This window comes from Nesoenas mayeri, assembly GCF_963082525.1.
Source record: "Nesoenas mayeri genome assembly, chromosome: 14".
Classification (NCBI taxonomy): Eukaryota; Metazoa; Chordata; class Aves; order Columbiformes; family Columbidae; genus Nesoenas; species Nesoenas mayeri.
Window position 1 is genome coordinate 9,546,803 of NC_137556.1, and position 21,202 is coordinate 9,568,004.

The 21,202-nt window shown below is 46.0% G+C and overlaps 1 protein-coding gene across 3 annotated transcripts; it reads right to left on the reverse strand.

Annotated features, from left to right (window-relative positions):
• Positions 1-8,413: 8,413 nt before the first annotated feature.
• SLC25A48 (solute carrier family 25 member 48) lies at positions 8,414-20,814 on the reverse strand (the record flags this gene model as incomplete). 3 transcript variants are annotated; one of them, XM_080353394.1, is made up of 7 exons in its annotated part: positions 8,414-8,560; positions 12,278-12,411; positions 13,626-13,874; positions 15,147-15,435; positions 16,001-16,072; positions 19,495-19,538; positions 20,769-20,814. In XM_080353394.1, the coding sequence occupies 7 exons, from the start codon at positions 20,812-20,814 to the stop codon at positions 8,414-8,416; spliced, it is 981 nt and encodes a 326-aa protein (XP_080209520.1). The 3 variants fall into 3 exon arrangements, with proteins under 3 accessions (XP_080209520.1, XP_080209521.1, XP_080209522.1); XM_080353395.1 differs by lacking the exon at positions 8,414-8,560 and adding an exon at positions 9,153-9,275 and having other exon boundaries at positions 15,183-15,435; XM_080353396.1 differs by lacking the exons at positions 8,414-8,560; positions 19,495-19,538; positions 20,769-20,814 and adding exons at positions 9,153-9,275; positions 18,293-18,301 and having other exon boundaries at positions 15,183-15,435.
• Positions 20,815-21,202: the final 388 nt, after the last annotated feature.

Genomic DNA, 21,202 nt, shown 5'->3' on the forward strand with positions numbered 1-21,202 from the left:
TTTGCTGCCTGCACACCGAGCATGGCTCCAGCCTGGCGTGGATGCTCCCTGCCTTTTCTCTGAAGTTCGTCCTTGGGTGATTCAGTATGGGAAGTGTACCTCCCATTTGGCAGCTACAGCTTTCACACAGGCTCCGGGAAATACCTAGAAAAAGCCAGACACCCTTGCCTGGCAGTGGGCTACATTGCGATTAGACACACAACTGTATGTCGCAGGCAGGGGTGGCATTCGTGAGCCAGGCAGCAGCATCTTTCAGGGCACTGAGCTGTTAGAGAAGGGGTAGAATCACAGATTTATGATCAAGAGGTTGTAATTCCCTGAACAGCAGTAGAGAGATGTCTGTGATGGGCAGAGTCCCTTGAGGAAACAGCTTTTTGCTTCAATGGGTATGCTGCTCTGTTTCTTCATTCAGTAAAGCCCCGCAGCAAGAGCTGGAACAATGAGTTTAATCAGAAACCCTTGAAGGAAATAAATGATTTGTAACATTTTGGGGACACTTGGTTTCTCAGACAGCTGAAGAAACAGATTTATGTGGTTTTAAAGGGAGGAACTCACAAGCATCTTTGATTTAGCCAAGGTTGTGCAAGGAATACGGTAACAAGCCATGGGTGGAGAGGGGCTTTTTATGACGGAAGTTTCTGCTGCTTCTTGTTTTTAAGGAAAACATATTCTTTAGAAATCCCATTTTTCCCAGTAGCTGCTACAGATTTTACAAAATCTGATATACATAGCAGAGTCTCTAGGGCCTTTTCATCTAAGGAATGATGTCTCAATGCAGCTGCCTTGCTCTCTAAGTGAAAGTGATTGGTGGCATAAATTGTATGCAAGATACATAATTAGGACCTTTCCATACATAAGATGTAATTATGTTTACTGGACAGTGAGCAGATCAGACAACTTCTTCCCAGGCCTATAGCCAAAAGGACAAGATCTCTATTTTTGTTACTAGCTGAAAATCAGAATGGCAGAGCTTCCAGACCTGCCCCTGATCTGCTCCCTGAGCCTGCGGGTTCCTTCTTGCAATCTCCTATCTGTCAGTGATGACAGTGCTATCTCTACATCTTTTCATTTCTATTCGATTGCTTAGTGAGATCCGTTTCATGCTGTTGTTGCTCCAGGGCAAATAGGTCACCAGACAAGCTGTATTAAATTTACAGTGAAACAGAAATCACCAAAAGCCAAACCAGCAGAGAAAGAACTTCCCATTATTGGTCAGATGGGCAGTGGCTTGGGCACAGAGCGAGTGCCACCAGTTATGGCTTCTCTTTGGAGAGTTTAGGCTCTATTCCAGCATGTAGAGGCTGATCCAAAGACCATGAAAACTAATATTTGCTGCAATCCCAGCAAAAAGACTAGCTTTTTAATATAATCTTTAAACACTTCGTTTTGATGTTTTAGAAGTCTTCATTTTGATGACCAGTTGCAGCAATGTCTTTTCAAAAATATGTTGTAACTTGTATGTTCAATACGATCAGCAGTTTATTTTCTGTCCTCATGTCTAGGTATCTGGTCTCCCTCTGTTCCTCTCCCTTAAACTCTCTTTCAGGAACACAGGCCAAAATTGTAGAGAGGAAATAAAGGTTTTTCAACCATTGCTCAAAAAAAATGAAATAATTTCATGTTAAATTCAGTAGCCAAATTGCAGTAGGTGGGAAGGTGACAGTGTGAGTCCACTTCCCTCCGAGGCCATAAACCCATGAGCTGGTTGCCAAAGTGGGGAGCTACCAAGGCCAAGTCCAGGCTTTCTGAAGCTTTTTCTTCCCTTTTAAGCTTTCTGGCTGGAAAAAAATAGAAACAAAATGAATAATTGAAACTCAGATTTTTTAATAAAGGTCACCAAGCTTAAAGGCAGTGGGTGCATTAGCCCCTAGAAATGTCCCCTACATTGCCATTGGGAAACCCGAGCGGGGAAACTGGTTGTGGTCAGCCTGGGGCAGGACTGTGCATTAGCAGATCGTGTATCCACAGCAGATCATGTATCCCCAGCAGACTCTATATCCCCATACTCCACCTCACTTCCCCACATACTAAAGGATGGAGTTGGTGAGCCGGGTAAGGCAGGAGGTAGAGAGCTCCTTCACCCAGGAGTGCTGCCAGCACCACGGCACTACCAGAACCCTCCCAATATCTTTCTGTGGTCTCTTACAGGCAGTTGCTTCTGGCTCGTTTGGAAGTCTGCATCTGATGTTTTGTACGTTTTTGGTTTAATGTGTAAATATTTGGAGATACATTATCTTGTAATGCACTTCTTTTGATGAGAGATTGATAGACCAAAAATGCCGCACAAATGTCCCATTTCCAAACAACTGTCTTAGCCTGGTCAGCATGAACCTCCAGATCTTCTGACTTCTCATAAAAGAATTTGTATCCCACTGTAGTGTTTTTGAGAAACTGTATAGTTTGTGGTTTGGTTTTTTTTAAATTTTTTTTTCCTTTTCTTTTTTTAATGTAGAAAAAAGATTTCTTGGAGAAAAAAAATACCAAGATGACAAGCTGGTTTGTTTTACATTTACTGTGTACACTGATCAAGATGTAAGAGCTTGCAAAGGCCACAAATTAAAAGATGCTATAGATAGTTTCATTTTCTAGAGATAAGGTGGGTTGGACTACTTTTCTTTCCTTTCTTTTAGATAAGGATGACACATGCTAGTGTAGAAATAAAGGAAAATAGGGTCATTCTAATTCCTTCACGAAATGGTAAACCATAGCATAGTAATAGCAAGATTGCCTGTGACAGAAAGGTGTAAAATCCAGATGAACTCAGGAAACTTCACATATCAGCTTGAAGAGAGCAGTGGCATCTCCTGGCAGCCACATGCTCTGCTCTGGCATATGGACCATGGAATGTCCTCAGGACTCACATTAGCTTTTGCAAGTAATGGAGCCCTCATTCCTTTCAGAAGAGTGTTATTTAATTTTAAACCATTTAAACTAACTAATCTAAACTTGTGGTGCTCAGGAGCTGTGAGACAGTGGAGCAGACCTGAAACGAACCTTCATCCTTGTTTCATGCAAAATACAGTCACCAGAGCTTTCCCGGGTTTTCTAGCAGTGGAACCAAGCTTTCCCTGCTGCAGTGATATTTAGTAAGAGCTGAGGCATCTAAAAGCAAAAAGCCATGATAGCAACATGACAGCCTTGCTGAGCATCGCACATATTGCATCTCACAACCAACAGTAAGGAGTAACAGGTATCCTCCATAAGTAAGCAGAGGAAAGCAGGAATTGTCCAGAAAGGTCACCAGTTCTCACTTCAGCATCAGTTTTGTGGGCCTGACTGCTTTCACAACAGGAAAGAGAAACATTGCAGACCTGACAGATCATAAGTCCACTCACCCTTCCTTTTTTTGTCCCACTGTGAGATGACCCTGGGTGCTGGATTTCCTTCTCAGTGCAGCGTGCAGAGGGAGGTTGGACACGTCAGCTAGACGGGCAGTGCAAGGCTTTCACTCCGTGGCTGCGTTAGAGCCGTCCACCTGCCGTTCCCGCATTGCAGCTTGCTTTCCATGCTGGAAGCATTGAAAAGTCATCTGCAGACTGCTTGACTGAAACACAGCAATCACAATTTAATAATGAAATAGGCACAGATATTGGTTCATACCTAGCTGTATGAGTAAGAATAGCCTGGCCCTCCTCCATAAGAGTTGGCAGGATTTTCTGTACTACATCTCAAGTAGGCTACCTTGATGCTAAATGTTTTGAAACAACGAACTAGACGGTGAGCCAGTCCCATCCATGAAGATGACCTATGTAGGTGCCAGTCTTGAAGGACCTGGTGTTGGCAATGGGGCAATCTCAGCCCATGCGTCCCAAGTTGCAAGTTTGTCATTTCTCCAAATCTTTCTCTTTGTGATCCAATCCATTACTTTCTCCATCACTCATCAGGATTTTCGCATTCTTTGCAGAAATTTGGTGATCTGCACTCCAGGAGCCTTGGTATTTCACCTGTACTAAGAAAGTATTTCTTGATGTATCAGCATTTTGTATCCCACAGTGAAACCTCATATGGGACCTCTGAGACCCTCTTAAAAAGATACTCTCCTTCTGCTGCACGGCTGTATGGCTCTTTACAGGTTGGTTGTTCCACTGGTGTCTGATTCTGGAGCTGTCACAAGATCTACAGTTTGTGAAAACTGCTTTGAAAATTGGTGTAAATGATTAAATTTCCCCTCACTAAGTGGCTTAATTCCTTTTGGAACCTGTCTCTGGAATGATACTTTACATACTACTCTAAGTTGGCAGTGATCAGCCTGTGCATCACTGTAGGAGCATATATAGGAAGAAGAAGGCTTTAGAGAAAGGAAGCTCTTCTTGGGCCTTTTATATCCAATTTAGCAACTTGCACTTCTTCCCGCTCGTCTCCTTGAATCTCACCATTTTTTCTGACTCTGCCTTTTTCTTCGCAAATGCAAGAGAACCTTCTTGGTTTATGTGAATGCCATCTCTAGGAGAGAAAGCTCTACTGTAACAACCTGTACAACATAAGAACGAACTTCAAATAAATCAAGGACATATATCTTAATGCCTGCAAAGATGTCACCTACTCTTCTGTCTCAGAGTACAAGAGAAAAAGAGAACCTGAGATGGGGACTGTGATCTTGCTTTCCCTTGAGGTGTGGACACACCAGGCAGGAATTCCTGAGGTGTTAGAAGATCTCAGCCTGGCCCAGAGCCATCACAGATACGACTTCAGTAGGCACTAAAACCACTGAGGATGAGCTCCTGCATGGGATGTCAGCTGCACCCTGCCTGGGAGAAGGACTCTAGGACATTACAGGTGCCCAGCAGCAGTGGGGATACAGAAACAGGGTGGTGAGATGGCCCCTTCCTTGTCCCCTGGCCTGAGAGCAGCCCCAGCCTGCTCCACCTCACACATCACATGGCCATCACACAGCTTCTCACAGCACTAAAGACCTTCCTCCGAGTCAGGGCTCTTTTCCAGAAATACAGCTTTTCATTGGGAAATTGGTTCTTATTTATTTATTTATTTATTATTTTAAACTGGGGAAATAAGCTGCTGTTACCTTTTTTTTTTTCCTTCCATAGCACTACATAGTGTATAAACTGGGAAAACCAGCTACACAGCCAGCCTCTCATTAAGCAATGTGGGGTGTTGTAAGAGCTGGAACACCACCAGTGACATGAAAATCTGGCAGTTACAGGCTCATTTAAGGCATGACAGGTCTGAGTATGCTTTCACATCCCAGGCAAGAAAAGCATAGAAGTAGGTATCTCTGATCCTTCTGGTCTCTGGTCTAATTTTTTACCAATGTCAGGATTTACTGCATTTGTCTTAGAAATGTGGGGCTTTGTGAGCATCTGTGAACAAACTATGAAGCAGATGCCTTCTCCCACTCCAGCGTGTGTGGTGTGGGGAATGTGCCACCGACACCAGGTCACCATGGCCATAGCACTGACAGAGGAGCAGGTATCCTGGATTACGTTGACACAGGGGATTTTTCTTTTGTGTAATTCAGGGCAAAACCACCAACATATGCAATCAGTGCCCCATACAAGACATTTGCATCAGCTGTATGTATGACTGTTTGCCTGCCAGGCAAGGCACTGTTTCACACTCCCATCAGCAGGTTCCCAAAAAAGATTCCTGAGAGATACTAATTTCTATAAATGGATAATGATGTTGGTATTATCTCTAAAAATTAGGCATTTGATATATCATAAAGAAAAACATTCACAAGACACAGACCTTTGAGGTTTCTGTGTGTGTAAACTGTAATTGCCATCCCTCATTTTCAAGACATGGGGCTGACCCCATGCAGCATCACTGAGTCCCACCACTGGACCTCTTTCCTTGGTGACACAACTACATCAAAAGCAAGATGAAATTATTTATCAGGCTCTGTTTGCAGGAATCTGCAGTGATCCATCGCAGCAGTGGGTACCACAGTACCACAAAGTGCTGTACATCAAATGCTGCTTATCCTGACCCTGCCACACCTGACCCAGCATCAGCCCAACCTCCTGTGTGGTGGCCAGGGTTGCTGTCACCCTCAAAACCCTCGAGGTCCAGCCTGGTATTACTTTGCCTCACTCATGTTTTGTGTGTGATTGCTAATGGGGTGATATAATAATGAACCAGTGCATCCAGGGTTTGCCTCTCGTGCTACCAGGCTAAGGCAGCCTTTTGCAGGGCAAGGTCACCCAAAATCACCTGCGCGCTGCCCGACGTGGGGCTGTCTGTTGGAAAAGGAGCGTGTGGTGGTCTGGCAGCAAACCTGGACTCGGGGTTGAATAGAGCAAGGCAGAAAGAGGTTGCTTGGCAGCTCAAAAACGGTGCAGCAAGTGCCACATGGCCATGCCTGACACAGGCGAGGATGCCATCATGTGGCCAAAGCCTTTTATTCACTTCCCTCTTGTTTTGCATATTTTTTGTGTTAAAAGCTTTCTGCCCTCTGCTCCTTTTTGATACTGGGTAGTGCACGGCTCTCCCTGACAGCTCCTGGAGGGTGTGTATTATAGAAGAGTTTTGTCCAAGTAAATCCTGGGCATCCATCTCAACATTGGTTTAACTGGATGCAGAATATCTGAAAAAAATCAGTGTGACTCCAACCTGGTTCTCAGGGCTTTAGGCACAGGGGGGCACTGACCACACCAAACCTGGGCACCGTGAGGGCAGGATCATTCAGACACACAGCTGGTTGCAGACGTCATCGGTTTAATTAATTAGTGGTTCATTTTACATAATGCAGACAGATGAGCAACACCCTTTATTTGCACTGAAAAAACAGTCTTCCCAGGTATTATCCCTGGAGACATATGATATTACACATCTAGAGAACATTTTATGTATATGCATTAAAACAGGTAACATGGAAAGGATGAATCCTTAAATGCAGAAACAAATACTTGTGTCAAGACTCATCAGTTTTATCTACATTGTTTATCAAAACCAGTTCCCTGTGTTCTTGCCAAGCTCAGAGGCACCGTGAGCCTCCTCACCCTGCAAGTCCTGAGATGAAACAACACCAGCTGTTTCTCCCACTTTTTAAGGCCAGTTTTGAGGGAAACCACACTTCTGGTTTTAGTTTTGGCCCCAGTGGAGTCCAAGGTTGGGGACCCCATTTCTGAATACTGCTCCAGACTCGAGTTTTTAGGCACTTTCTGCTGAGGTCTTCGAGTCTTGTCACCAGTTCCTCCATTCATCCAGGGAAGAGGACGTGGGAGCTTCCTTCTCCAGCTTTTTTGGAGGAAAGCTGGATCGCTGCTCCAGGTTGTCTTCAAAAACCTTTATGAGGGCATCTGCTAAAACTGCCATTGCTGGGCTTTTCCCCCAGAATTCTTCTCCAGAGGAAGATGAGGGGAACCATACATTTCCCAGAGGACAGTGTTGGCCCAGACTGTTCCCCCATGCCACATGTTCCTCTGCATGCAAGGCTGTTACCTCTCAGCATCTCCTGCCAGTGCCACCAGAGTCCTCTTGTCCCAGTAGAGCCAGTTCTTCTTGGGTTTTGGCATCAGAAGTTCCATGCTTAGAAAATAAAGCATGGAGATATTTAACAGCAATAATAATGATGTAAAAGATCTTGGAATAATTGAAGCGTTGAGGTAGAGCAAAAAGAGACCTGGGTCTGCCCCAGTTGTCTCAGCAGGATTGTAGCAAAGAGCTGGAGGTCTGAAGCTGGCCTGTGTATTTTAGAGAATAGTTTGGGATAAACTCTGCATTCTTTAAGGAGACTTCCTTTGCTGGTGATATCTCAAGACTGAAAAGTGGTGTCTGCAGGATTTGGCAATTGGCAAAGCTAGACTGTCATATCAGGGAAATCAGATGGTCCAACAAGATGCCTCTGACAGGTCCCTGGAGCTACACACAAGGTGAGTTACGTAAATTGATAGGCACCCATCAATGTGAAACGCAGACTAGTTTTATTGTTTTCTGATCAAAAAGAGCAGCTTCGTCTCTGAAATTAATATCCTCCCTTTTCCCAATTTAATTTATACCTTAGATAACAAACTGAAATTGTTGAAGCCCGTCACATCTTTTCATTATAAACTTGCCCGAATTGTGGAAACTGGATAGTTTTATGCTGCAAAACATGAGTATCCATTCATATGGATCCTGAAAGCAAGCTGGGATTTAGTGAGAATCCATACCTTCCTACACGAAAAGCACCAGCACACCCATCACACCTCCTCCTGTCTTTGTTCACAAAAAAGACAAGTTGTACCCAGTGTTGTACAAAAGACTCTCCCTTGGTTGATGTCGGTTGGGCTGGGTTTGGGTATATCTGTCTCACTCATGTGGGTAAGGGAAGTGGTTCTGTCCACTCAGTGGGAAAAATGTCATTGGTGAAAAAACCCAACATCAACGTGGGAATTATTAAGGTGCTTTTAGACAAAAGAGCAAAAGATTTTATAAAAAAGGGTCTTTTGATTTCATTGAGCTGGTGCAGTTTTCAGAGTCCTCCAGGGACTAAGTCCATGGCAGAAGAGAAAGCAGATGCTGTAGGTGCAGAACGGGAGACTTCGATCAGAGCAGCCCCAACACCACGCTGCTGATTTGGCTCAGGAAAGCAGGAGACTTTCAGGTCATCTTGACTACACTTTTGAAATAAGAAAGAAGGAGGTTTATGAAGTACTGCATAAAACAGAAAGGACTTCCAAGAATAAGTCTGAGTATGTAACTGCTAATGAGTTTCTGTAATCAGGTATTTTTATTGCTGCTCCTTGATGCAACCCTGAGTTCATGAGGGAAATAATAAAACTGCAAGCTGATAGTCAAGACACTTTGAAAGGGCTTAATTTCAGGTCTTTGGGGATGGATCAGGGGAGGAAAGGATACTGTGCAAGGAGTTTAGTGAGAAAGATATTTCAAAACGTATAAAAATGTTAGAGAATATTCTCCCTTCAGATTTTCTTTTCTGATTCACACTAATCAAAACAATCACAACAATCAGGATGGATTCCAATGAAATTCCAGGAGATCTGGAATGAAACCAAAATCCATCAGCTCATCTGTTGTCTGCTCCACATGCCACAGACGCAAATTTGAAAAGTGTTTGATTATCCAGGTGTAGATACCCATGTAATTTACCTGGCTTTTAGAGGAACTGTACTATTGCAACTCCATTTGATTCAAAGATTAATTGTCTAATTTTAATAAAGCTAGAGGGTCTTTATGTGCTGACCTGGAAGTTAAGGATTGGTCTCAGTTTGGTCTCTTTTCATTGCTGTGAGGGAAAGTTCATAGCCAAGAAACATGGCTGAACTCATTGGGAATCCTCGCACTGCATTGACCGTGATGCCCCTAAAAAAGACCTGTTGGGGATGGAGAAAGGTTAGACCATAGGAATATACTGGCTGTTTTAAGAAGAAAACATTGAATAAAGCTATAGTGGGATTCTGAAGAACCAAATCTTGCTTTGCTCAGGAGATGTGCTCTCACTGACAGTTTTTGCTGAAGTCTGTGTTGGAGAATAGAAACTCAATGGCAGAAGTCACTGGTTTGGTGTCATTGTGCTCCACGCTCCCTATGGACCCCGCTCTGTGCTTGCCAGCATTAGCTACAAGAGATAAAGATTAAAAAATGGCCTCATGCCACTGGAGTAGAGCAGAAAGCAAGAAAACTAAAACGTCTTCCAATGTTGTCCTACCTGTCTATGGGTCCTCCTTCCCTTTGCATACAAAAGTGTGCAAGGATCATACAAACTCCTGGGTGCAGTAAGAAGGCTGTTGCTTTCATGCAGCAAATACCCTGACTCTGGGGGTTGGGTCTGTGGGTGTTTGGGAAGGGGAGAGGGAGCGGTGTGGCTGGAGCCAGCCCAGCTGATGTGGGCACTGTGCCACATGGGCTATTTTGCAGGTTTCACCTTTGGGCATAGAAACAATTTTTCAATCAGCAGAAAATTAGATGTGTTCTGTATCTTGCTGAGAACTAGCTCCTGCCACCAGCTTTGGAAAAAGTATTGGATAGAAGCTGATATTGTCACATGTGGGTTCCTAAGGTCAAGCTTTGGTGCTCATATATATCCCAGAGTTTTCTTTCATTAAGATAATGAATATAAATTTATACAGCCAGAGTTCCCGTTCTGCTCAATACATATATTTTTAAAGACTTTGGCACTTGCAAGTGTGAAAGACCCTGTGGTTGTTAAGTGCTTGAACAGTAAAGTGCTTTTGGGAAAGTGGAGAAGGGGCTGTTGTCGCTCCTGGCATTGGCTTGTCCCCCTTCAAACCCCACCTTGCTCCAGACTCCACTGCCTGGTACATGCAAGGCTGTGCACAAACCACTCACTCTGGGCTGAGCCTGTTTACAAAATGATGATTGCAGGGAGTATCTCTGCCGGCCTGTTTCTCACTAAAACACTCCATTACCCACCCAGGCTAATCACTGTGGTCACTTATCTAAACACCAGAAGTTCAGAACAGACATGAAAAGTAGCATTAGCAAAGCAAGTTCCCTTCCAGGGTTTACAAAGGCAAAGCTGCCATGCCTGCTGTGGGAAAGCAGGGAAGATCTCAGCTGCAAGACCAGAAGTCCATAGATTTGAGTGTCTAACCAGTATTTTCCCTGAAATACCGAGCTCTGCTGAACACAACCATATCCTGTATCCAATAAATCCAGTTCATTGCACTGACTTGTACAAGAAAATCAAGACATCTTCACATCGTTTAGGATGATGTTTGCAATGAGAAATTGCAATATTAGGATATTTCAGATATTTCTTGATTTATTAGGGTGTTTTGTTTTTCTAGGAAAGGTACACTTTTCTGGGAGGCAATTCACATTTTTGCAGTACCCATAAAATAACATGAGAGAGCCAGATTAAATAATAATGAAGATTTATGATTAAAAGCCCAGAGGCATCAGTTTTCCTCATCAGAATGTACACACCTGACTATGGAGAAAGAAGAAGGCTACATTGCATTTTTTTTGTATGTACAACAGGCAGTTATTTTCAGCACTGCAAATCCTGTTCCTTCGTCTCCAAATGGAAACATCCAGAGCTGGGTTTGCCGTTTATCAGTTGTGTCTCTCCCAACACATAAAAAGATTTTCCTCAAGAGAGAAAGATCTAGTCTTATCATCAACTATTACTCAGCCCTATTGCCAGTTTTGGTCTGGGTGCCAGGCATGAGAGCAGAAAAACTGTAAGCAGCTCAGACCTCTAACACAAAAACCTCTAAGTGCCTGAATTAATTTTTAATTGTGAGGCAGGGCAAGGAGGGTAGGGGGTGAGGATGAGGATGGAGACAGAGGAAAAACACATGGAAATTCCCTTTTCAGCTACCCTGCTGTGTCTGACCATCTGAACTTGGTCTTCAGCATCTCTCCAGGTGCCTGCGCTTCATATGACTGTGACATTCTTCACATAATGGCAAAACACAAAGGAGGCTGCAGGCTCCTGAGACAGCTGGCATAATATAGTGGCATATTGACAAATATTTAAACCACACTGGCTTGTGATTTTGCAGCTTATTTTTTGTAATTTATTACTCTTCCCTCAGAAGGTGAAAATTAACACTTTGGAGCTAAGAGTCCATGTGATGTTGCGATGACAGCTTAATTACAGATTTACTTCAATATTAGAAGATATCTCTTCTCATAACCATGCATTGGCAGTGCAATAAAGCTGCAAATCCCAATTCTCTGCCATTCACATTTAACTGAGGCGAAGTTTGCAGGTAGAACAAACTACTTTTATTACACTAGTATACAAAGTCAGAAAAAGGAGATAAGTTTTTTTTTGGCACACAGCCCTTCTTCATGGTTGAAGCTGAAGCAATTTTGATTTAAGAGCATTTTCAACCAACTCTGTCTTGGCGGAAAATGAGGGTGGGCAGTGCAAAGCGCAGCATCAGTTCCACCAGAGCATTGCCCAAAGTGACCAAATGCATTTTGGGTGCCAGCATAGTCCCACTGGAATCAGGTGCCATTGACTTCTGTGTCAATGGGAAATATTTGACCTCTGCATTTTGTAGTAGCTATCACAGAAACAAGATTTTCTACCTGTGATTTACAATAAGTCAAATCATATCCACAATTAAAGGCACTGACATGAAGTGTCTTTTTAAGTTAATTACACTAGCAGACTGAGACCCCCGGTCATTTATTCTTTAATTGCTGTAAGGCACATTATTACTCTCACTATTATGATTTAGAAAGAGTCTGCACTATAATTACCTACTGTCATTATTCTAATTTATCAGATGGGCTTTAGCTGCCTCTCAACCCTGCAGATAGGTTTGTAGCAGCCATTCTATTTCCCAGTTGAAAATTAAAGGCCTAATACCCAGATTTTACTTCAAATACCACTTACTTTTAAGCCCTCGTTGTGGTAGCTCTGCAAGATACAGTCAAAGGTCCCTTTGTACTTGTTTAAATAAACTCCATCTGCCTGAAGACGACTTTTCACAACATCCATTGGAGTTGCAGTCCCCCAGGAAATGGCTCCTAGAAAAATGCACAAGTATTTGAACCATTTATTCTCTGTATTTCCTTGGCTGCAGGTCAGTGAACTCAGAAATTCACCTCTTCTCTACCACATCATATTCATGGTGTTTTCATTTCAAGGTATTTGCCCTGCTCAGGCACAGGAATGGTATTTCTGGGGGCAAAGTTCCCTGTTTCTGGAAGAAGGATTGAGATTTTGGGGGTTACACTGGTAATCAAATGCAGGCAGCCCAGGAGGTGCTTCCCCTGGTACAAATGAGTCTTCTGCCATGCTTCTGGTGGAACATGGACGTGCGATGGGAAGAGCCTGAGGGAAATGCCATTTGGGGCAGTTTCAGAAAAACTGGAGTCCTCAGTGTTGAAAAGCAAAGTTTGAACTAAGAATGCAAATAAGAGGCTGGTCCATCTCATGCAGCCAGGATTAGGCTCCATGCAGCTGAGCTACATCATCATTCCTATAAAGAAACCGTCTATTTACATTGATCCTGCAACCAGGTGGGATGTTCTGCCTCTCTGAAAAGGTCAGCATGTGACCGCAATACGTGGTCCGGTTGGGCAGACGAGTTTGAACCTACATGAGTGCTGGGGCATACAAGAGAAGCTGTCCAGTTGGGCCAGGCAGGGGTCTGGTTATTTACAGGAGAAACGGAGAGGTGGTTTTGTAATCACTGCCTGAGCTAAGGATTGATCTACATTTCGGGGTCTGCAGTTTAGAAACGGCCAAGAAATGGGGAGTGGGTGTAGGGGTGACTTTACACTTGTAGGCTTGGTGGGAGACATTCATGCCAGTCTTACTGGCAGGTGTACCCAGGAAAAAAAGATCAGTAACAGTTAATTCGGCTTGTGCTGGGTATGGGTAGGGTGCGTACCCTCCCGGTAGGCAGCCAACAGGTTGAAGTCCTCTTCTGGAGACATCTTGTCTGCCAGGTATCCCTGGCAAGGAAATACACAGGCTGCTGTGAGACAGCCAGGGAGAGGAAGGCACTGGCTATTTTCCTTCTCGCTGACATTGAGCTTGATGAAGAGCTGCTAACACGACTGCCATAAAGTTTGTCAAATTATAAGGTGCAGCTACGGTGCCAAGGGACCTGGCCCTGGGGAAGGAAGGTCATTCAGCCCCTTGTCCTCCCATTGTGACCAGGAGGCTGTGCTTGCTCCTCCAGGAACTTTCCTGTCCTTGTTTTGCCAGTATTGTGGGATAAAATGGTGCTTACCTGCTACACCCCCTGCCAGCCAGATGGAGGAGGGATTAGGGGAAATGCATCCATCAGGGGTAATCCATCCACAGAAAAATGTGTAAGGGATGAAATAGAGGCAGTACCCAGGAACATCCCTCAGAAGCATTGCTCCCGCGCCTCGGTATATTCCTGCTATCCCCTCTTTCTGTAGGACTGTCCTGAAGCAGTGAATTGGGCCTCGGTACACAGGAAATCCAGGAACTGTGGGCTTTAGTTTAATGTTTGCTGCAAATAAAGATATAACTGTTATAATAGCTATATTGCTACAGAACTCCTCTTAAAAGCCCACCATCATCCAACAGAAATCACTGCCATCCATTTTCTTTTGCTGGGATGAACATCTGGTGTGGGGGAAAAAAAAAAATGTTTTAAGAAAGAGGACCTAGGTCCATTTTTTAAAGACATTTAGACACTTTGGGACAGATTCTTCCTAGATGCATTGCATACCTCCCAATGTGTGCCATGTGATATTTCCAATTGAATTTAAGGCTATGTGCCCAGTTTTCATGGATTTTAACTGAATCTGGTGCCAAGTTGCATCTTGGAAAGCCTTGGCATCTTCAGAGTCTGGCCCTTCCCATGTAGACCAAGTTTGTTTTGGAAAGGGCTAAGCTGCATGGAGACTTTTAAAAATTGACATAATATTATTTCATCGAAGCAATACAAAAAAAGTCAATATTTTACAGTTAAACACTACAATGATAATTGTGAGAAAGGTGTTAATGAAACTGCTGAAATTCAAGGTGTTCAGCTCTGAAGCTGTGCCGTCTCTTCCTTCGGCGGTGCATGTGCTCTGGCGGGGTTTGCAGCCTGCAGTGAAATTCAGCTGCTGTCATGAGCAGAAGCAGCTCCTTCTGCCTCCAGCTTCTGAAGAGGTTACAGCTGCCCATGCGTCCCCTCCTGACCCACAGAATCATGGAATCATAGAATAGTTTGGGTTGGAAGGGACATTCAAAGCTTATCTAGTCCAAACCCCCTGTGATGAGCAGGGACATCTTCCACCAGATCATCCATCCTGCCTGCACCTTGCTTACCTGTAACTCTACACCAAATAAGCCAGTGTTTTTCAAATGTACGTGTGAAATTTTAGTTTTTGAACAGAGGAGAGTGGAGTAACACAGAGGGGTTTAGGGGCAAATATACATGGGATCGAGAGTATGCAACAGGCAATGGGGAGCTGGTGCTACTGCTGGCAGGAGACCCCACAGCCTGGGGACTCACTGTTTCTGCCCCATGGCCGCGTGGGGAAGGTGGCTCCAATGGCTCCTGGCCCTGAGCAGACCTGCCCCTGTGTTCATTATAGGTCCTGATCAGCTGGAAATGCCAGCAGAGATCAATTCAAGGTCATTGATAAACCCCCTGCACTTGAGCTGAGGAGGATGGGGTCCATCCTGAGGCAGAAGGAAACATTTTTAGCTCAATCACAGTGGCACAAGGCATCAGAGAGCCAGGCCTTGAAGCAAAGTTGTCCTAAAGCTCTTGGCAAACACCAAGGACTCACAGAGAAAGCAAAAAGAAACTCTTGCTTCCTACCTTCAATGTAAGGCTGCGTTTGCATCTGTAGCCGTATCTTTACCAGGTCCACAGGAGTGCCAATGCCCACGGAGACAAACCCTGCTACCATGCTGGCCAGAGCCACATCAGCAAGCACTGGTGTATGGGATGGGTCTCCATGGCGGAGCTGGCTGAGGAACCGTTGTGTGTTGCTGAAGACGCCGAACACCACGGAGCTGTAGACAGCGATGCTGGCCAGTGGGAAGGACATGCCTTTGAAGAAGCCAGCCACCTACTCAAGGAAGGGAGCAGGAGTTAAGAGAGCAAATGGGATGGAGCAGAACAAACCCCAACTTGTCCATCAGACCAGAAACACAAATCCAAGGACCAGATGTCTCCTGGAACCAACCACTTGCACATACTGAGCAAACGAAAATTTATTCATACTGCTAAAGAATTGTAAAAATTGTGCAGAATACAGGATAAAGCACAGAAACCCATGTCAAGTCCCTCTTATGGCCACATTATGTCCTGGCACCACCAAAGTCAACAAAATACCTCCAGTACAGCTTTGCCAGCAGGTACAAGCAAAACAGTCGCTGTGGATGTAACACCCTGACTCATGCAGAGACATGGGCAATGTCATTTGTCACTCCAGGGATCTGTCTTTTCCCTATAGGAGTAACCAAGAGAGATACTTTGGAGTTAAGCAAGGGGAGGCTGTATGGATTTGCTGGTTCAGTTGCACCATATAACTGCTGGAGTCAACTGTGATTTTATATAATTGCTTTATGTATTTATCTATTTATTTATTTGCATTTTCTAGTAGCACATTTTAAGTAAGATAAACTACTTACAGACTCATTTCGGTACACAGTGAGAACACAGTTGAGTGTATTTCCATATCCTTGCCCAGCTTGCAAACGAGTCTGCAAAAGGAATTCATGAAATGCAATTGAAATCCCATGCTTCTAGTCCAGTGGAAGCTCATGCTACATAAACAATAAGTACTTTGCTTTGAGAGAGAATCCTTCCTTAGTTGTTAAGAAAACACAGAAAAAAAAATAAGAGATATATGCATCCATCCCCCTTGAACATTGCCAGAAGCGGGGCTAAATGGGACCTCAGAGGTCTGAAGTTTCTGCAACATCTGGAATTGTCTGTCAATTGGAACTGACTGTCAAATTGCTCTGGAGTCCAGACCAGCTACCCTGACTCAGCACAGTGCTTGGGGCAGACTGCTGGCGTACAGTGCTGTTATTGCAAGGTCCTGATTTATGAGGCAATTGGAGAGCAATGTGATCTCCTCCATTTGAATGTATTGCTGAAGGATGGAGAGGAGAGCTCTCCTGGGATGCTTGCAGGGCCCTTTCTGTCCAAGGTAGATTTTAAGACATAGAAATACTAAATGAAGCCAAAAATAATTCAGCTCCATCTCAGAAATTCTCCATGCTTCACTCAAAAATACATTTTTACATCATTTCCAAAATGATATTTTTGTTTCTGGAAAGCAATGGTTATACTCCTTTGAAAAGATGCCGATGACAGCTGTCAGAAATGGCACATAAACCACGACAAAGCTTGTATGCTTCAAAATACTTTCTCGTTTTCACACACACATACATAAACATATACACAGGCATATTTAGATCATCTTTCATTCAAGCTGCTCACAAGTTTACTATAAAAGAATCCTAACAAGTGATCCATTGTTTGGGCTTAGAGATGTGTGAGGAAATGGAAACCTTGTTTGATTCACAAGACCTGGGGCTTCAGCAATTAATTTTGGCTGAAGCCAGAGCTCAGTTTTTATTGGAAGATACTCACATGTGCTCTATTGAGGATATTTTTAGGGAATGGGGACAATATTTCTAATCATTTCCATCGAAGTTGCTGCTAGCAGGAATGGCAAAATGAAGCGTGGATGGACAGTGCCCAGTCCCCTCCAGTGGCTCAGCCCTGACTTACACCAGGGTGAAACCGGAACTTAATTTGGGAATTTAAAGCACAAAGGAGTGTCTTCCCAAGTTTGTGCCTGGGGAGAGCTTTTGGACAGCAAATGGCAGGTTTAATCATACAATCATTTGGCCCAAAGTCCTGCCCAGGGCCCTGCCAGAGCCTTGCCGGTGGGATGCTGCCACAGGACCCTGGCTGGGGAGTGGGAAGGACCAAACCTCAGGCTCACCTCTCACCCCAGGAATGCTCCGTGCAGCCGTCTGCCCATACCGAGCACCAAGCACCCAGCACCGCTCCACACCTGGCCACAGAGAAGGCAGCAGCAAAAGCAGAATATTTACTGAGCCCGTGTAAACAAGCTGGTACATGAAGATGTGGCTGTGGCTCATGCAGCAAACATTGTGCAACGCAGGCAGGCCCAGGCTGGGGTGCAGACCTGTGTGTGCCGTGATTCATGCTGGGAGTAACGGGGTTGGGGGAACCGGCTGCACCTCGGGGAGCCTGGCGCAGGGTAACCAGGGTGCACAGCATTGCATCCCTCCTGGCTTCATCTGAACACTTAGTCCGGACATTTCCATTTTGCCTCCATGGGCTTGTTTTTCATTCTTTTACACAGTAACCAGGTATTCAGAGGTACAAGTTAATATATTTTTTGAATAGCTCAGGGCAACCGCCTGTCCTCACAAGCTGCTCTTCATGCATATGCCCCTTAGCTAAGCTGTTAACACATGGAGCTGAAACCCCTGCTGGCATTTCTGTCAAAGTCAGCTGATCCCGGTATGGATACTCCTCAGGAAACTTTCTCTTTTCGTTACTTTTTAATTAGACGGGGCCCTTCAGTAGCACTCAGAAACTAAAGAAGGTTCTGGGGAAATAAATGCGATGTGGATGGTGAAAAGTGGGTAAATGTAAAACTCTAAAAGAGTTTTGCAGGGCTGTGGCAAAATAGCAGCTTGAGTTTGATGGAAGCTGCAATGCTGGGAAGAGGCCAGCTGAAGGAGGAAATCTGCTTGATGGGAACTGTGGTGCAGATACCACATACTCCATCCAGGTTTCATTCAGTCCTGTCCCCTGCTCTGGACATTGCCCGGAGGCTGCGAATGCCGCTCAGCTGCCCCTTGGCTGGCTTAGTGCTATGTAAAAACTCCCCTTTCCACTCCCCCTAAATTTGGAAAGATAACAAGTTTGCCTACTTGGTATTCCCAGGCAATATCCAAAGCCAAGGGCAAGCAAGGGTCAGTCTGACAGTTGTCTTTATAAGCACTGAAGGATGGGCTTGCTCTTTCTTGGCATCCAGAAACTGGATGCTTCCCAACAGGATCCTCTCTTAGTTGTTGCCGAAATCCTCCAAACCTGGCCCTGAAATCCAGCCTGAAACGGGGATTGCCTTAGCAACCCAGGCAAAGCCTTGCCTGTGCTCCCTGTGCCCTGACCCTGCCCATCTCTGGGGGGTCTGCACCCCTCCTCACACTGCGATGCTCCTGGGGCTGATATCAGCAGGTCAGAAAGGAGAGGGTGTGCAGGTGACCTCCTGACCCCAGGAAAGCCAGCTTTGTGCAAGGGGATGGCTGTGATGGCTGGGGAAACAATGTGGTGTGGGTTGTGCTGGACCCTGCCTCCTCCCCATCACACTCCAAGGGTGTCTAAGGTGCAAACAGGGCCAGTGGCTTTGGGTCTGCTGCATCTGACAGCCCAGCCTGGTGCCAGCAATGAGGCTCAAACCAGATCAGAGCACGTGGGCAGAACAGTTGAAATGGTGAAAGATTGCCTGAGATGCCTATCACACTGCAAAAGTAGAAAGGAAGAAGGACAGGGTCTTCCTCTGTATCTCTGCATCAGTAGGAATGGTCAACTCAGTTGGGTCAGGCTGTACTGGTGTGTGCATGAGTTTGTCTGCATTATGCTAGCAAGTGTCTTCTTACATCTATAAATCCTTCTCTCTGAAGAAAGTTGTCTTGCAGGAATAGCAAATATTGCACCCCATAGGCCTGGGATAACGATTTCAGCACTCTGTTCTTCCAGCCCTGACAACATGAGGAAAACACGTCAAATGTGCCTGCAGCAAAGTAAATAAGTTTCCCTATTGCCCTTTGAATATTTGTCTGTGGTACAGTTCAGTAAAACATTGCAGAACTGTTTGGTAAACCACACATTAGGTAAGGCCAGTTTAATTTTCAGCATTAAACCTCACTGGAGGAGCTCACACATATCAGCCAGTTCTTCTAGTTTCTCATTCGAAATGGGCATTGGAGAGGAAGAAAGGCTAAAGCCTATGAAAACATTTCTACTTAGGCTAAATTCTCCCTTGGGGTGGCGAGGAAAGTGAAGGCCTTTTGAAGGGTCATCTAGAGAGGCCACCTCCCTGTTGGTGAGAGCATGGTTCAAAGTGGTTTACCTTGATCGTGTCCAGGGGGTGGCCCACAATCACACTGGCGGCTCCTGGGAATGAAAGCAAAGTATTATGCAAAACATTGAAGATGTATTTGCAACAGGACAGGAGGTGATGGGTTTATAAGGGAGGAGGAGAGATTTCCATAGGAACAGCCATACTGAGCCAGAGCAATGCGCAGTATGAACTCCATCAACTTTACAAGACTGAAAAGAGCATCATTTCCTTGGTCAACGCATTATGACTTTTATCAAAAATGTATTATAAAATGCCCCCTTTCCTCCTGGACCTGAACCTGAGACCACCTGTGGCCCAGCACTATGTGTGAAAACTGGCCTGCTACCACCAACACTGAGCACTGGTGGCTGGTCACCCCCTAGACATCTTGTCCCAACCCAGGGGTGTGCAGCCATAGCACAAGGTCAGTGGGACAGAGGGAGGGACTGCATGCTGCACAATCTCCACAGGCTGCAAAGAGCCCAAAATCAGCTGCTTGCATAACCTTTTGATGGAAGTTCTGCACTGTTTTGGAGTCAGCTAACCTATGACACTCGTCTGGCCAGTCGGGATCTGTAAGCCATCTCACAGCCCCTTCCTAAGCCTAGTGTGAGCTGTAGCCTGGGCACAGCTCTGGTCTGCAGTGGTCAGTGCCTCAGTTTCCCCTCTGCCCAGCCACTGCTGCAGCGCATCACCGGAGCAGGCAGCTTAGCCATGCACCTTTTCAGCTGTTAAACACAGTGGGAACTTTCAGTTCTGTAACACATACTATGTGAGTGACGGCTTTTCAGATCCTTACATTTTCTTTCTTGCGTCTGTTTTCCTGATGTTTGCAATCAGCATTTTCAGCAGATCGGATCAATATTCCTCCCCGGCCATCAGCCGGTTTGTCGCGTCGGGGCCGCGGGGTCAAAGCCAGATGGTGCTTCCCTGGGGGTGTGTGCGATGGGGGATCCCGGGCTGGCTGCTGTGAGCCCCGGCTGTGCCCCTCCGGGCCCAGCGGTGCTTCCAGCCTTGAAAGAAAGGACGGGAGAGCCGGCGGGGCCGGGGGCGTGCGGAGTGGCTCAGGCAGAGGCCCTCGCCCCCCGAGGCGCACAGCAACACCCCAAGTACTGACACATTTTAAGTATCCCGCCCGTGGAAACAGGATTAAACTGCACTTCTGGGCCAAAGCAAAGCAAAACGCGCATCCGCTGCTATGAGCACACCGGTCGGAGGCACAGACCGTGGGTGACACTCCTGCCCCCCCCGCCCCGACTCCCGGAGCCCACGGCACCACTTACCGCCCACCCAGCCCGCCGCGAAGTCCTGCAGCTGGACGCTGCTCATGCTGCGCCGCCGAGCCCGTTCTGCCGGGAGGGAGGTCCCCGCCGGGCAGGGGGTCCCGCCGGGCAGGGTGTCCCACCGGGCAGGAGCTCCAGCTGGACAAGGGGTCCCCACCGGACAAGCGGTCCCGCCAGGCAAGGGGTCCCGCCGGGCAAGCGGTCCCGCCGGGCAAGGGGTCCCGCCGGGCAGGGGATCCCCACCGGGCAAGGGGTACCCGCCGGGCAGGGGGTCCCACCGACCGCGCTTCCCGTGGCAGCCCCGCCGTCCCGGTCTCCCAGCACAGTGACATCACGCACCGGCGCTTAAAGGCGCCGCGCAGGGGCCGGCAGTGGGGAGACACCCAGCGTGTGTGGGGGGTGTCTCGGCCAGGCGGGAGGGTGACGGTGGGGGC